The sequence below is a fragment of the Lepidochelys kempii genome, chromosome 3 (genome assembly GCF_965140285.1).
Source record: "Lepidochelys kempii isolate rLepKem1 chromosome 3, rLepKem1.hap1, whole genome shotgun sequence".
In the NCBI taxonomy this organism is placed as follows: domain Eukaryota; kingdom Metazoa; phylum Chordata; order Testudines; family Cheloniidae; genus Lepidochelys; species Lepidochelys kempii.
Window position 1 is genome coordinate 179,391,571 of NC_136382.1, and position 17,412 is coordinate 179,408,982.

The 17,412-nt window shown below is 43.1% G+C and overlaps 2 protein-coding genes across 13 annotated transcripts in view; one reads left to right on the plus strand and one right to left on the minus strand.

Annotated features, from left to right (window-relative positions):
- SPTBN1 (spectrin beta, non-erythrocytic 1) overlaps positions 1-11,960 on the minus strand; it is a 214,669-nt gene extending 202,709 nt beyond the window's left edge. Inside the window, exon 1 of one of the 4 annotated variants that reach the window (XM_073339156.2) lies at positions 11,746-11,960. The gene's annotated coding sequence lies outside the window, so the exon portion shown is untranslated. Of the gene's footprint in view, positions 1-3,634; positions 3,732-11,020; positions 11,097-11,684 lie in introns of those variants that run through there. The other 3 variants (XM_073339157.2, XM_073339158.2, XM_073339159.2) reach the window with 3 other exon arrangements.
- Positions 11,880-17,412, plus strand: part of LOC144930434 (uncharacterized) — a 41,944-nt gene continuing 36,411 nt past the window's right edge. For 7 of the 9 annotated variants that reach the window (XR_013635592.1, XR_013635590.1, XR_013635591.1 and 4 more), the window contains exon 1: positions 12,019-12,284. Coding sequence is in view for 1 of the 9 variants with exons in the window: in XM_078852295.1 (XP_078708421.1) it covers positions 12,189-12,284; positions 15,086-15,406 (417 nt within the window). In the remaining 8 variants the exon portion in view is untranslated. Of the gene's footprint in view, positions 12,285-15,085; positions 15,911-17,412 lie in introns of those variants that run through there. The other 2 variants (XM_078852295.1, XR_013635596.1) reach the window with 2 other exon arrangements.

A 17,412-nucleotide genomic window follows, 5' to 3' on the forward strand; every position in this document is an offset into this window, starting at 1 on the left:
CCTCACCTGTCAGTTCCATTTTAGTGAGCAGCTCCCTAGATTTCCATAATGTCTTATCTGCTTGTTTAAAAGAAAATGGTGGTCAAAGCAATTTAAACTGCTAGTTTTACATTGCCCTGTCACCATAAAGTATTACTTAAGCAAGCATCTTGAGAATCTATTCCTTCTCTTAGAATTATCAGTGCTGATCTTTGTTTCACAGGCTTCGGTAGCATAATCCAACACAGGATTTACTACACATTCGGATTATTTGTCTTAGACTCAAAACACAGATACGATAAGAGCTGTGTCACTCAAACCTCTCTATACAGAGGGTATCATCATCTACAAGAGTGATTTATGGACACTTTTGTTAATAAATCTTTCCTCTCCCGATTCAGATTATTTACACTGGTTAAAAATTTAACTGATCGATGTGCATCCCAAATAAAGTCATTTGCATTTTTTTATACCAAGAGAATTCAAAATCTCAGGCCAGATGCTTAGCTGGTGAAATCAGTATTGCTTCACTGACTTCAGTGGAGCAATGTAGATTAATCCTAGCAGAAGATCTGGCCAATTCATTTTTTAAGCACAGCACAGACTGCGTAGACTGTCGGTCCTTCATCGGTTGAGACTGAGCCGATCACAACATGTCTTCCGATCTTCTCTTGCTCTGGCCATCCTTCGCCATGCTTGTCCATATGATGATGATATGGATTAAGCACAGCAGGAAAAGAAAATCACTCCACTGCAACTAGGCTACCTATGAACATCGTTCTTTTCTTCCATGACTGAATAAATTTAAGAATCCAGTTGAGACTTTAATTAATAACTAGCAGATATTCTTTATTGTATTGGTGTTATTTAAATACCTGTCTGGGTCAAATATGTTTAATCCTCTTTAGTGTATGTTTTATTTATCCAGAATTTATGTTATCCTTGTTTATCTAAGCATACCTTTGAAGTATCTCTCTGAAAATAATCCACTGCCATCATTTACTTGCTCCTTTAACTCAGTGCCACCTAATATTTTATTAGTCATGACTCAAATAGCTTTTTAAATAATGTAATTTCTGGAAATGAATAAACCTAATACATGCAGAAAATCTGAAAGACCACAAGACTGGGAAAATGGAAAGTTCAGTGAAACTCAGATGGAAATTTTTGAATTTGATTCTCAATTCCACTATACAGTACTAGTAACAAACGTAACAATGATGCTTAGCAACACTCCAACAATACAAATCCTTAAAGCTATTTTTGCTGGCCAGCTGGGATTGGGGAATCCCCAGGTAGTGCAGAACTGGTGTAGCTGGTACACTACGCCCCCTCCAAGAACCAGCATTGGAAGTGAGAAGGCACGGTCATAGTGCCACTGTGCTCCACCCTATGCCCGGCTGCTGAAATGACCTTCCGGGGGTTATTACCAGCTAGCATTACTTAAAGCAGCCCTGAGGGTTCTGTAAGGTACGCTACATGCTGAATGAAACCCCCACCCTGAGAAAGCACCACCACTGGAGGAGCACAAGGGGGGCGTAAAGCCATTTGTGCCTCTTCCCAACACTTGAGTCCTGCCCTGAGCCCAGCTCAAAAGGACCTTTGTCCTGGGACCAGGATTTCAATGCAGGTGAACAAAATGAAGGAGCAAGCCCCTCCTTTTCAGCCAGAGCTAAATTACTGCTGTCGCCTTGATTCCAAATATGAAATGAGATCAAAAGTGCTGTATATTTTCCCCAAATGAAGTAAGTTGTGTCATTTTAAAAAAATGCAACTCAGATTTTTAGTCCTGAGACCTGCACAAATCCAAAGGTCATGATTTACATATGTATTTTTCATTCTGTATCCTCACTGTTCCATTTTATTTCCACTCTCCTCTTCCTATTACAGTGTTTCTTGTTCTGGTCCCCACAGCAACACAAATATGTGTTAAGAGAATGGTTGGTTCATTCCAGGCTTTTCTATAGCTGATTCTCACCAATGCTGACCAGAACCACATACTGGCTCAATAGCACAAGCTGTTCCAAAAGAGCAGCCCATACCCTTTGTTTTCTCCGTAGTGCCCATTTAGAAGCACACTCATCCTCTTTCCATAACAAACTACTTTAGGTATCACAGGTTTTAAGTTTTTAAAACGTTTATGCAAAAGGAATAAAATGCAGGGTCAAATTGTTCTGTTGACAAATTTGACATGGAGCTGAAAATTCTATAAACTTATTTTTACCATTGAACAAAGCCTACTTCAGTATTTGATGGTAAACCAATATTCATTTTAAATATTCAAATATTGCTTGCTCACATCCAGAATCTTAAGTCCAAATCCTGCCTTCATGTAACTCTGTGCCAGTGTGACTGGCTTATCTCTACCTCAATACTTGCTTACAGATGAAGACAAATTTGAGAAAAAACTACACGAGTTCCAAGCAAAGGTATAGATTCTTATTCAGTCCTTACTCAGGTATCGGAGTAGGTAATGGATAGTCTTGCCTAATCAAGGACTTGTGCCCCAGTGTTAAAGTTATCATTATTTTCCTTCTTTCCTGCAATGCAATTCTGCCCTGTGTTAAAGGTTTTTGAGGACCTGTAAGTTATAAAAAGCAAACAGAGCATAAATCAGAAAAAATATATACTCATTCTCTAATCTATTTTAAGGAACAAATTTGTGCTAAAATGAGGTAAAGTGACAACTTTTCCGATCTTTTGTTATCCAGGGTACTATTTTAAGGTATAGTGCGACTGCATTAGTACTTGTCGCAGTGTCCTGCTTCCAATCTGCTGGCAGGTCTCCAACACATTCCAGTACTTAATGCACAGCCCTAGTTGGGATTCAGTCCCACTTATCTCTAAGACACATTGACTGAGATTTTTCCACATTATAACTGACCCACCCTTTACTAGCATGAGGTCACTTTGCACAATCTTAGCCTGCAAATGAGAAAAACATTTGGAACAAGCTCCTCCAAAAGTCCAAGTTATAAAGACCATAATTAAAATAGATCCCAACAAATGTTTTAACATTAAGTTATAGGCTCTGGGCATCAGTTGCATCCGATGAAGTGAGCTGTAGCTCACGAAAGCTTATGCTCAAATAAATTGGTTAGTCTCTAAGGTGTCACAAGTACTCCTTTTCTTTTTGCGAATACAGACTAACACGGCTGCTACTCTGAAACCTGTCAGCTTAAGTGATCACTCTGGTTACAGTGTGTATGGTAACACCCATTGTTTCATGTTCTCTATGTATATAAATCTCCCCACTGTATTTTCCACTGAATGCATCTGATGAAGTGAGCTGTAGCTCACGCAAGCTTATGCTCAAATAAATTGGTTAGTCTCTAAGGTGCCACAAGTACTCCTTTTCTTTTTGTGGATACACACTAACATGGCTGCTACTCTGAAACCTGTCATTAATCTGTCTGTTATTTAGTTTGTCTGGAATATGGAGAGACGCAGGGAGACATTTTTTTTTTTTTTAATTCCAATAAGTGTTTCCACTTTTGATCATCCTTTCCACTGATTCATCATGGTCAAAAACTGTTCTTCCAGAACTGCATATTCTACTTTAAAATATGAATATGCTGCATATAACCTGAAATAAACTAGTTTAGCTACCCAGTAGATCTCTGACTGAAAATCCCTGAGTGGGACTCATTCTTACTCTCTTATATCAGCATAAATCACTATTAGCACTATTGAAGTTAACGGAGTTATATCATGTTAAAACTGGCATAATGTGACAGCTGAATCAGCCTCTATTCATTTTTATTTTTCTAACTTTTCTTTATCCATCTCTTTCCGTACTGAGGGTGAAGAAGAAACCCTCTCCATGGACTGGGGTTAGCATTTCCTCTTTCAGGTTACAACTGGAAAAAAAAAAAAAAACACTGTATAAAACAAAGACAAGAGATGACAACATTCTTGCCCAGAGCTTTGAGCTATATGGGGCAGAACAGGAGGCAAATCCCCCATTACCAGAGTTTAATATCTTCAACAGAACAAATGGTGATTATGCTTTGTGGATGGAAAGCTAGATCCTCAGCTGGTATAAACAGGTGTAGCTCCAGGATCTGACCAGATAAACCTTGCACTCAGGGAGTTTTTTCAGACAAAAGAGCTGCATGTAGTAAAATCTACTAGGGCCCTAGTAAATGGAAAATCCACTTAATTTTGGAAAATTTACCTGTGAACAGATTGATTGCAGTGCAGTGAGTGTCTCTGAACAGCAGATTAATGGCACACCTCTTCTGGTTCAATGGCATAATTGGTATTAGCCACTAGTCTATTCGTGGTAGCTGACAGGTGTGAATTAGCATTTGTTGGCCTAAATTTTTCACACAGAGTGGCCCTTTTGTTCAGTTCATGCTGTTTTCTTGATGTGCCAAGGTTGCTGAACAAGTCAAACTAATATATGTTTTAAATAAAAGTTCCAATGCTTGGCACATTTCCAAAGGAGTTAATGAAAAAAGTGACTATAAACTAGCATAAGGCATTCTAGTCTAGTGACAATTGTTACAAGTTAAAAGAAGTCCTGTGTACAATTAAAAAAATAGAGTGAGCTTAAGGAAAAGCTTAATTTGTGCAGAAGAAAAAATTACGGAAGGAAAACAAAAGATACATAAAAGCAGAAACATCTGAAATGACACCAGCACAATAAAAAAATCACTAATAAGGGGGAATGGTCAGAGAAAAACAGTCAATGGTGCTAAAAGAACACAGCTCAAATTACTCTTCAGCTTTAATCTGTCATTGGGCACAGTAAGATAGACACCAACAGATTGCAAAGATTACATATGATTGTAGATCTTTTTCCTGTAGCATATATTAAAAGCCATATAGAAATCACTCTCTTTCAGATAAACACACATCAAAAATCCACCTTCTCAAGCTGTGGTAAAGAAACCTGAAAATTTTTGCTATAAACTCAAGCATTTCTTAATTGTACAGAGGATTTTCTGCAGCAAAAGTATGCATTTTCTATGGGGATTTGACAGGAGCAATTCGTTCTAGCACTTAACTACAAATTAAAAATAGCCAAAGCTCAACAAAATTGTTAAAAAGATTAGACTGCTTAAATTCATAGGATGAGTTAAACAGCAACAAGAATGATGTTATGTAAATCAGATGGGATATAGCTATACATAATAAAAATTTTGCATGTGTGAAATCTCTGTAACGCTACTTTTCATTAAAGAAAAGTAAACCTTTGTTAGGTCCAGAAGTAATTGCTGCTCCACAGTACTCATGTTCATTAAAAAAATAAATTTACAGCAGATCATTTTAAGAGTTATAATAAAATCTGACAAATGAAAATCATATGTGAAACAAAATTAAACACAGGATAAGGTCATCTTTGGTGCAGCATACCTGCAGAAAGTTGATTCTACCTGTGTAACATTAGATAGTACATATACTCCACCCTCTCACACTCTCCTCATGAGGCAACCGTTGATTGTTATATAGGGATTACAAACACCCAGAAGAGGATTTTTAAAGTGAAGATATAAACCTACAATAAAAACAAGAAGATGGCATTAGATTGTCAAATAAACTTTAAAACCAATGGGCCAAAGTCAGTCCTGGTTTAACTGTTGACGTCAAATCTAGTCAAGCTGGGCCTAGACAGAGCTACACATCTGAGTAATGCTCCTATCTATGTCAGAGGCAAAGCTCTCATTGCTGTTATTTAGGAACACGAGGAGACCTATGGGTTGGTTTTGACTTTAAAAAAAATCCCTTATCATTTGAGTCATGGGTACTGTAGGGAAAACTCCTATTGACTGCACAGTGGAGATCAGGCCCTAAAAGGTTGTCTTTCGCCACAGGAATTATTGCAGCAGTTGTGATTATCTGTGTTGCTCTCGTGTGCAGCTCTCTGGTTTAAATGGGAGTGGGATGGGTATAGGGCACTATCTGGGGCAATACATCAGCTCCAGAATTGGCTCCTCGCTTTGGTCCAACTGAGCCCAAAATACAGCTTTTTGCAAAGGTTTTCCCACAATTATGGAGTGGAGGGTTTGGGGGCCAGTGACTGCTTGGGACTTAGATTTGGAAGATGTTTGGGCTATTGGTAAACCACTGTACAGGCTTTTAATTTGTATGTAGTACCCACAAATCTGAATAAATAAATTGTCTCATTTGAGCTGTGTAGCACAGGCTCCTCACAAATGAATTACAATACTTTGTACAAACGGTCAAACTGCATACATGTATATTCATGTAACTTGACAGTGACAGGGTGTCCATGGCCCTCTGAGGCCTCCTGCTGAAGGCCCCATGGTCCTACCCCTCCCCGCCCCAGGAAAGAAGCAGCAAAGATATGTCCTCCAGGCCTGCCTAGAATGGCTGTATATGTGCAGCCTATCAGAGCCCAACAGGCTCAGCTAAAAGGAGCTGCAAGGCCTGAACAGGTCAGTTCCTGGATGGGACCAGAGAGTCAATGATGGGTGCTCTGTGCTGGCCAAAGGAGTTCAATGAGCTGCATTTACTAGACTGGAGAACTGGACTCCTAAGGTAACGGGTGAAGAAAAAGGGGCTATGTGGAAAAAGGCCCAGGGAATAGCAGCAGCAAACTGAAGGCAGTGATATGTGGCTGCTGTTTATAGGGTCCCTGGATCGGTACTTGGAGTAGTAGAAGGACCAAAGTAGAATCATAGAAGATTAGGGTTGGAGGTCATCTAGTCCAACTGTCTGCTCAAAGCAGGACCAACTCCAAGTAAATCATCCCAGCCAGGACTTTGTCAAGCCGGTCCTTAAAAACCTCTAAGGATGGAGATTCCACCACTTCTCTAGGCAACCCATTCCAGTGCTTCATCACCCTCCCAGTGAAATAGTGTTTCCTAATATCCAACCTAGACCTCCCTCTTTGCAACTTGAGACCATTGCTTCTTGTTCTGTCATCTGCCACCACTGAGAACAGCCTAGCTCCATCCTCTTTGGAACACCCCTTCAGGTAGTTGAAGGCTGCTATCAAATCCCCCCTCACTCTTCTCTTCTGCAGACTAAACAAGCCCAGTTTTCTCAGCCTCTCCTCATAAGTCATGTGCCCCAGCCCCCTAATCATTTTCGTTGCCCTCTGCTGGACTCTCTCCAATTTGTCCACATCCTTTGTGGGTGGGGGGCCCAAAACTGGATACAATACTCCAGATGTGGCCTCACCAGTGCCAAACAGAGGGGAATAATCACTTCCCTCGATCAGCTGGCAATGCTCCTACTAATACAGCCCAATATGCCGTTAGCCTTCTTGGCAACAAGGGCACACTGCTGACTCATATCCAGCTTCTCATCCCCTGTAATCCCCAGATCCTTTTCTGCACCCACACAAGCCCCTGGGAAAGCAGCCTAAGGCCCCAAAAAGAGGACAAGGCTAGCTTAGAAGCCTGGGTGAAAGTTGGGATGTAAAGCGCCTAGAGACAGGGCGGAAGACCCTGGTGAGGACAAATAGTTTTGCTGGACTTTCCCTACTCTGGAAAGGGTTCAACCATATCAGCTGTGTGACTTGGCTGGAGAACTGAGCCACTGAAGACCTGCCTAATGAGGCTGACAACCTATAGGGGGTGCCAGGAGAAAAAAAGACTGCAGCACCACACCCACCCAACAGGAGGCACTCACAAAAGAGGTGAATGTCTCATGTCTGGGGCCCGACCAAATTCATGGCCATGAAAAACGAGTCATGGACCATGAAATCTTGTCTCCGCTGTGAAATCTGGTCTTTTGTGTATTTTTACTATATACTATAAAAGTACCCTATACTACAGGGTAAAAAATATACAAAACTACACAGCATTTCTCAATCTAGAAGTCCCAACCCAAAAGAGGGTCACAAAGCTATTGTGGGGAGGATTAAAGTATTGCCACCCTTACTCCCATGCTGCTACTGGTGGTGGTGCTGCCTTCAGAGCTGGGCACCCAGCTCTACTGGGCCATACGGTGACCCCCTCTACAATCGCCTTGTGGCCCATTTTTTTGGGTCCGGACCCCCAGTTTGAGAAATAGTTTTAAGGGGTTTACATGTTTATATTTTGCCTTTTTTAAAATACATATTCATGTTTTGTTACAACACCATGACATTTAAGATATAAATAACTGAAACCACGAAATTCAAGATTTTTTTAAATGCTACCACTGTGAAATTTACAAAAATGGACCATGAATTTGGTAGGACTCATGTCACACTGACCCATATAAAATACTTCTCCAAGCCTATGTAATGTCAATGATCACTGTGGGGGCCCTTGATAAAGGAGAGGTAGTTCAAGAAATCTTTATATGAAAAAAGGGCTTTCATCACATTTCTTTTGAAGGTATATGTCCAATTTAAAGGCAGGTAGGCCTTAAATTAGATCATGCAGTAGTGCTTTGGTTTGTGTACAACATGACCAGCGTGAGCACAAACGTTTCACCATCAGTCTGTTCCATCCTTGGGAGCACGTACAGATTAATCCCAAGGGTTTCTGGATTCATCCCACACTAAAGCTGAAATAGGGTTCTGCAACACTTTCTGACACAACTACTCATTTATGTTCCATCACAAGCTTTACCTTTTACCACATACAATTTACTTCATTGAACTTGTTCTACAGCAATGCTACTACTCTACTACCAGATTTAGTACCAACTTTGTTACAGTATGCAAAGAATAAACTGTATGGTTTAATATTGCAAAAATACTATGGTTTATTCATTTTATTTAGCGTCTTCCTAGTATCAGTTGCGACACATTAACTAGCCAGCACTAATCACCAAGAATTGCTGTGTCACACTGGAATCACAACAACCATTTTTGCAAGTTTTCTTCAGAAAAGTCAACCATCTTGACAACTAGACTGTTAAACAGTAGAAGTGAATTTGGTAAAAGCAACTAATTCTTTGGCCACCTACTGCTTTTTGTCACCATTACCATCATAAACGTACATCTTTCACTCTAGAGCAGTGATTCTCAGCCCACGGGCCGCCTTTGGCCAAATCGGCACATAGCTGCAGCCCATGTGACATCCTCAGGGCCATACAGGTAGTATATATATTGTGTAAATGCAGCCCACAGTGGTAAATACGACTACTCTAGAGGCTTCATCGTACATTCAAGTCCTTTTTCTGGTTGGGAGTTTTGCACATTGGCTAACAAGTCAAAATGGATAAGTTTCCTGTGACGCTTCCACACTGCTAAGATTTCTTTAATAAAGTAATAAACACCAACTGCCTAGATAATCTTCAGGACAGGCCAGAAATAATCAAAAATCAGTCACCTAGCTCATAATATCCACAATTCTATCAACAAACCTTTGTATATAATGTTTCAAGAAATCTCAAACCTTGGTAGTTTTATTTTCCATTTACAGGAATTTTACTTTTTATATTGATAATTCAAAATCTAGGTCTATGGACAATCTCATGATGAAAGCACAAAATCTTATGTAGACATTATCTAGAAAGCAATCTCTCTTCTCTCCCACCACCCCACTCTTCTGACTGTAAGGATGCAAATTTCCTCAGAACTGGAGGACTGGAATGGAATTTATGTTATATTCAATTGCTTACTCGATTTTTGCGTAAAAGTTAAGTCTTGTAATAGATTAAATGTTTCATATACTTCAAAATCAAAGGATCTATGTTTAAATTATTATTTTTAAGTCATCTTGATTTTAAAATGTCACTTTACACTGCTATGAAAGACGGATTTTTCAGAGATACTGCAGTCTTGCAATATTTGGCAGAACTCTGCTTTTTGGTGGAGTTTTTGGTTTTTGGGGTTTTTTTTGGTTTTTTGGGTTTTTTTGGGTTTTTTTGGTTAAAACAGGCCTGTAGACATCAAACTACTCTGTTGATCTGGAAGATACAAATTAATTTAAGTCCATGCATTATGCCTTTTTAATTATGTGTTCACCTCAGTAATACAGGCATTTCAGGTCCATAAAACTTTCAGACTATTAAAAATTTAAGCCAAAGCCTCATAACCAATAAGTTTGAACTTTATATGGCTAATCATTTAGAAGTCAGGAAGTCAAACACTCCAAATAAAACAAATGTTTCTTCTGTAAATATAAGCAACAGTATTGTGTAACAATCTGAAAGGAGACTAATGAAATTGCAAAAAAACATTTTAGATTCCTAAATGTACAGTATGAGAATTTAAAGATTTAATGGTGATGACAGCACAAATACCTTTCATGTATAAAGTAAAGAAATACCAGGTGGTCTAACATGCTCTCCTGCATAATGTGAAAGGGCACTTAATATCCAGAACCAGCCTGACTATATCCACCTGATTTACATACAGTCTGCGTTTAAATGGTGCAAGAACAGTAGGTGCCTATCTGGTACAATATAAATGTACACCGTTTCCTCTCATTTACAATAGCATTCTTCCTGTAACCCCTCCCTAATGCTGCTACTTTTGTAGTATCAGATTAATGTTCCACAGCTGCAGGCTGGACTCCATCAGACCGCATTAGAGCTGCAGAACTGCAATCGCATAACTCCCCCTCCATTACAGAAACCAAGAGCAAGCAAAAACACACACACACACACACACACACACACACCCTAAACGCACAATTGCCATCTGCACCTCCACGACACACTGATCAGAGTCACAAACCACCAACATAAAAGGCAAGCGGGTAGAATGATAGGGCGGTGATTGCGTTTGTTCCCGGGAAAAAAACAATCTCGATTTCCTGTTGGGTGGGGTTTTGACAGTGCATAAGGGAATCATGCAAAATGTAGCCGGAAAGACCCGAATAAACGTTGTCAGATCACTGCATTGTGCTGCATCATTTCTCCTCAGGCATAAAGGAAAGGGAAAACCATAACAATATACAACACAGGCATGATTTGCACACACATGCTTCCCAAATATAAATACTGCAACAGAGCGAACAGGGAGGCGAAACGTCCTTATCATTCCACACAGATAAATTCAAGTCTGATTAGGCTTTATGGTCTGGAAAGGCACTATTACCGCAATCCAACCAATACGTAACGAAGATGCCGATTATACCAACAGAGGGAACCCTGGCAGATCCACATCCAGCCCTAAAACACGAACCTGTTGAAGTCCTGGGGGGAGGGAAGGAGAGAGGGGAAACTGACCGGTCTCCCCCAGAGCTGGTGTGCGCCCAGTCCAGAAAGATGGGGGGGGGGGGAAGAGGCGGCGGCGGCGGCAGCAGCGCAGCTAGCTCCCGACCACGCCTGTTTGCATCCCATGTACCGTTACAGGCAGCCACCTATGCCAGGCTCCCACGGTCCGGGGGGGGGGGGGGTTTGAAGCTCCCTGCTGTCATTCGCTCCCCCGTCGTTGCCCGGTTTTGCGGCTGGACCACTCATCGCCTTGTCCACGCACAAACCAGACCGCGGAGGGGGCACAATAACCCCACTGCCACAGAGGGATGGAGCCGGCTATAGCGCTGGGTGCGCGCAGCCCGCACCCACTCCCACCAGCTCCCGCCGGGCTGGCAAGCCCACGGCCCCGTCCCCCGCGCCGCGCCGCGGCAGGGGGGAAGCCTTTCTCTCCCCCTCTCCCTCTGCAGAGGGAGACTCAGCCGGGCGCATCACAGGCCCGCGCCTCCTTTCTCTGCACCCCCCGCCCCATCAGATACACACACTTCCCGCTTCCCAGCCTTACTGTCCCCTGCGTGTGCTCTTCCCCATGGGGAGGGGACATCCCCCCGGCCTCCTGCCTCTGCCATGCCTCCCCGCGGCAGGACTCTTACGGGGGCGGGGGGGTCCGATCATGGCTGTGCCCTGTTGTCCGCATGCACCGAGAGCCCCTACCTCGCCGGGCTGGGGAGCCGCTCCCGTCGCGGCAAGCTGAGGGCTCCGCTCCGCAGCGGCGAGTGGGGGGCGACGCCGCTCCGGGCAGCGGCGGCAGCGCAAGGGAGTGACTGGAGGAATCCGCAGCCCGCCTGCCCCCTCCGCCTGCACAGCGACAGCTGCGCCGCGCCGGGAGCCAGGGGGCGGGGAGAGCGCGCGCACACCCCCCGCGCCCCGCGCCGGCGGGCGGTCAAGGGGGTGGCAGCGCAGGCGCCCTCCGCCCTCGCCGCCCCTCCCCAGCGCCCGGCAGCCGGCCAAGCGGCACCGCAAGCCCCGCTGCTGCCGCGGCAGCGCCGGCGGAGCGACACGCACCCGGGTGGCCGGGCCTCCCTCCCCTTCCTTGGGAGCCGCGATGTGGTGCAAGCAGACCAGGGCACCCGAACAGACTTTCCAACCCGCCCGACATGGAGGCGGAGCGGGAAGGCGCGGGGCTGCTGCTCCGAGGCCCAGGGTGTGCACTGGCCTCCCTAGCAATGGCTGAGGCCACCGGGACAGTAAAGGTAATTTAATTAGCGCCATTGCAAGAGGGGACACTGATGTTCAGTGAGGCGCTTTGGCATGTAGGGCTTACACGCTGTGGGCCCAGGCGAGGAGACCTGCAATTTTGCAAACCTCACTGCTGGGTGGTAGGTACGCACCCTTACCCGGGGTTTGTGCTGCCGGCATGGTGGTGGTGACTTCCCTTACCTGCCGCCAGAGGATCAGCCTGTGGGCAGTTGGTTTTGAATTGACCCAGTGATTAGTGGAGGACCTGGGGGCACAGTGGCTCTGTGCAGTAGCTGGTATCTCCGGAGATGGGGGTTCACCAATTCTGCCACAGTTGGAAGGAGTTTAATTGTGTGAACCAAACAGAAATTACATTGATCTTAAACCACTACCCCCCCCCCCGGCATGGGACAAGGTGGCCATCATTTTCCTTGAAAGGTGTGTGAGGGGGTATGCAAACCCCATGGGGTTAACAAGCCACTGGGGGCTCAGCTGGCCCTGGCCCCATCACACCTGAGAGAGAGGTCACAAATGGAGGAAGGAACTTAAAAGGGTTCTGGGCTCAGGCAGACTTGAAAGGAGAGCTGAATTTAGTCCTCAGTGCCTGGAGAGGGGCCAGCTGAAGGCAGGAGCGTCTCGAATAGCCACTGCCCAATGGCCCCTTCCAGAAGGAAGGGAGACCTGAGACTGACTCTCCCTGGGGCGGGACTATACCCTGCTATTTATTTGTGAACTCAGCTTAGGGCTGCAGCCTGCTGAACACCCGGTGACGGACAAGAGCTTCTTTTACCCAGTTTGGGGATGATTCACTTGTGTTAATTCTTCTTTTGTTCTGTTCACTTCCAACCCCAGAAGAGTGGACTGTCCAGGCCCAGCTGGATGGCTGAGCCTCTTAGGGGTGGAAGTGGAGTGGGGAAAAATACCTGACCATCCCCACAGAGCAGGGGGAGCGCTGGGTCCTGCCCCACAGACAACGTGGGGAAGGAACTCTGGTGAGATGGGAATAATTTAAAACAACAGCTAGAGTACTGTATAAGAACAAAGTATTTTTATTTACAGCACAGTAGCACATCGGGGTGAGAGCCTGATAGGGTTGCCAGGCATCTGTTTTTTTACTGGAACGCTCGGTCGAAAAGGGACCCTGGTGGCTCTGGTTAGCACTGCTGAGTGGGCTGCTGAAAGTCTGGCCACAGCAGCCGGTTCCTTGGAAGAGGCCGTTCCTTGGAAGAGGCCGGCGTGTCCCTCCAGCTCCTCAGTGCCGGTGCAGCCAGGGGGGCTTCGTGCGCTGCCTCTGCCCGCAGCACAGGCACCGCCCCGAGCGCCGGCTGCGCAGCTCCCATTGGCCAGGAACCCCTTCTGAGAAGGGGCAGGGACTCAGAGAAGGCACTGGGCAGGGGTGTTTGGTTTTGTGCAATCAGAAAGTTGGCAACCCTAGAGCCTTGTTATGATATGAAGTGTACAAACACATAGTGAAAAGACCACCCCGTCCCAGAGATTTGACAAGCCAATTGTGTGACAAGACACAACAGATGTATAAAATAGGCAAAGGGGAAGATGAGGTAACAATAAAATGATCCTATTTTGCCGAAAAAGCAGGAATCATAGCTCACAACCGCCTGACCATTATGAAAAAGAATAGGTCACATGGAACAAAGAGCATTTTAGAAGTTTACATATATAGTGAAAGGAAATAAACTGTACAGTTTAAGAGCTGAGTTTTGCCACCTTTCTGCATGCCAAATAGAACCTCATCCCCTACATAGTCCCACTGAAATCAGATGGCGTACCTGCAGAGTAAAATGCTAGTCAACCTGAGTAAGGTTAACAAAATCTGACTCAATGTAAAAAGTTCTACAGAAGAGAGAGTTTCCCAATCCATATTTCCTTCAATATAAGGACTAAAATTTAGGGATGTCAATTAATCCGTTAACTCACGCGATTAACTAAAAAAAACAGTAATCGCGATTAAAAAAATTAATTGGGATTACTCGCAATTTTAATTGCACTGTTAATAGAATACCAATTGAAATTTATTAAATATTTTGGATGTTTTTCTATATTTTCATGTATATTGTATTCTGTGTTGTAATTGAAACCAAAGTATATATTTTTATTACAAATATTTGCACTGTAAAAATGTTAAACAAAAAAATAGTATTTTTCAATTCACATTATACAAGTACTATAGTGCAATCTTTGTTGTGAAAGGGCAACTTACAAATGTACATTTTGTTTTGTTACATAACTGCACTCAAAATGAAAACAGTGTAAAACTTCAGAGCCTACAAGTCCACTCAGTCCTACCTCTTGCTCAGCCAGTCACTAAGACAAACAAGTTTGTTTACATTTACTGGGGATAATACTGCCCTCTTCTTGTTTACAGTGTCACCAGAAAGTGAGAACAGGTATTTGCATGGCACTTTTGTAGCTGGCATTGCAAGGTATTTATTTATATGCCAGATATGCTAAACATCATTTGCCCCTTCTTGCTTCGGCCACTATTCCATGTGTTATAGCAGTCTTAGATGGTGACCCACCACATGTTGTTCGTTTTAAGAACAAAAAGAAAAGGAGTACTTGTGGCACCTTAGAGACTAACCAATTTATTTGAGCATAAGCTTTCGTGAGCTACAGCTCAGTTTGGAGTGAGCTGTAGCTCACGAAAGCTTATGCTCAAATAAATTGGTTAGTCTCTAAGGCACACAAAAGCTTATGCTCAAATAAATTGGTTAGTCTCTAAGGTGCCACAAGTACTCCTTTTCTTTTTGCAAATACAGACTAAGACGACTGTTATTCTGAAACCTGTCATTTTAAGAACACTTTCGCTGCAGATTTCACAAAACGCAAAGAAGATACGAATGTGAGATTTCTAAAGATAGCTACAGCACCCGACCCAAGGTTTAAGAATCTGAAGTGCCTTCCAAAATCTGAGAAGGACGAGGTGTTTTCAGAAGTCTTAAAAGAGCAACTCTCCTATGTGGAAAGTACAGAAACCGAACCACCAAAAAAGAAAATCAACCTTCTGCTAATGGCGTCTGACTCCGATAATGAAAATGAACATGCGTTGATCCGCCCTGCTTTGGATCGTTATCAGGCAGAACCCATCATCAGCATGGACGCATGTCCCCTAGAATGATGGTTGAAGCATGAAGGGATATATGAATCTTCAGCACATCTGGCACTTAAATATCTTGCGACACCGACTACAACAGTGCCATGAGAATGCCTGTTCTCATTTTCAGGTGACATTGTAAACAAGAAGTGGGCAACATTATCTCCTGAAAATGTAAACAAACTTGTTTGTCTGCGCGATTGGCTGAACAAGAATGATTACTGAGTGGACTTGCAGGCGCTAAAAGTTTACCTTGTTTTATTTTTGAATGCAGGTTTTTTGTACATTTATAAGTTCAACTTCCATGATAAAGAGATTGCACTACAGTACTTGTATTAGGTGAATTGAAAAATACTATTTCTTTTGGTTTTTTTACAGTGCAAATACTTGTAATCAAAAAAATATAAAGTGAGCACTGTACACTTTGCAAAAAGAAAAGGAGTACTTGTGGCACCTTAGAGATTAACCAATTTATTTGATCATAAGCTTTCGTGAGCTACAGCTCTTTTCATCGGATGCATTTTGTACACTTTGTATTCTATGTTGTAATTGAAATCAATATATTTGAAAATGTAGAAAACATCCCAAAATATTTAAGTAAATGGTATTGTATTATTGTTTAATAGTGCGATTAATCACGCAATTAATCAAGATTAATTTTTTTAATTGCTTGTCAGCCCTCCTAAATTTTACAATGTTTGACAAAGCAAAACTCCCCATCAGCTTAATGGGAGTTTTGCGCCATTAAGGTCTGAAGAATCTGACCCTAAATAATGATGGCTAACCACATGTTCAAGTACTTGTTGCGTGCATCCCATTTTAGGCTGTTGATTTGTTTTACGTGGTTAAAGCTTCCCAAATTTTGGTCCAGACTCTGAAGCATTGCTTTTACTGCAGTCATCAGGAATAATAATTCAAAGAGCTAATCACCAAAAAGATTAGTATTTTGCCCACTAGTTGTGTTAACATGGGAGATTTCTCAAGATTAGTTTATAATTCAATTGCATTGCCTTTCTACAACAAGCCAAAATCTTTTAATTTTGGGGCAGTTCCAGGATCTATGCATCATATTACCAGCCTGACTACAGTTCCTCCACCTCACAGGCCCAGATCCTCAAACTTCCATTGATTTAAATTAATGTTAGAAGCCTAAATACCGTTGAGGATCAGGGACACAGTCGGTTAGGTCAGTGGCGCTCAACCAGGGGTCCGAGCCCCCTGGGGAACTGTGAGCAGGTTTTGGGGAGGCCGCCAAGCAGGGCCAGTATTAGACTCACTGGGGCCCAGGGCAGAAAGCCAAAGCCTTGCTGCATGGAATTAAAGCCTGGCCCCTGAGCCCCACCACCCGGGCTGATGCTGAAGTCTGAGCAATGTAGCTTTGTGGGGGCTTCTGTGGCATAAGGCCCAGGCAATTGCCCTGCTTGTTACCCCCTAACGCAGACCCTGGCTTTTATATGCAGAAAACCCGTTATTGTGACACAGGTGAGCCGTGGAGTTTTTATAGCATGTTGGGGGGGGGGGGGTCAGAAAGAAAAAGATTGAGAACCTCTGCATTAGGTTACTGCCCATTTTATACACAATGTATGGGTTATAATGATAAACATCGTATACAATCCTGGAGCAAGAGCCTGTGATTTTTCACTTTTACTCTATTTATACAAGTTATTGGGCTTATTAATATCCTTTTGCCAGGCATCAGTGTGAACTCAATTAGTTGGATTTTGTTCAGTAATTCATAAAGCATAGATTTTAGCCAGGAAGTTGTTAGTAGTATTTGTGTGATAAAACATCACAAGCCGAATAGAGGGATGTAATAATGCTTGTTCCTGTTTAAAGGATAAGAGATTAAAATGTTAATAACCAACTATTAATAGCTCCCCAGCAAGTAGACAGTGCAAAAAAAAAGTGTGCAATCTTTGAAAGAGACTGGGCAAGAGCATCCAGCATATTTCAAGATTCTGTGTCTCTCAATCCACATAGCTCAACTATGGGTGGAGCAAATATTCAATCTGCATGCGCTATGTGAGAAA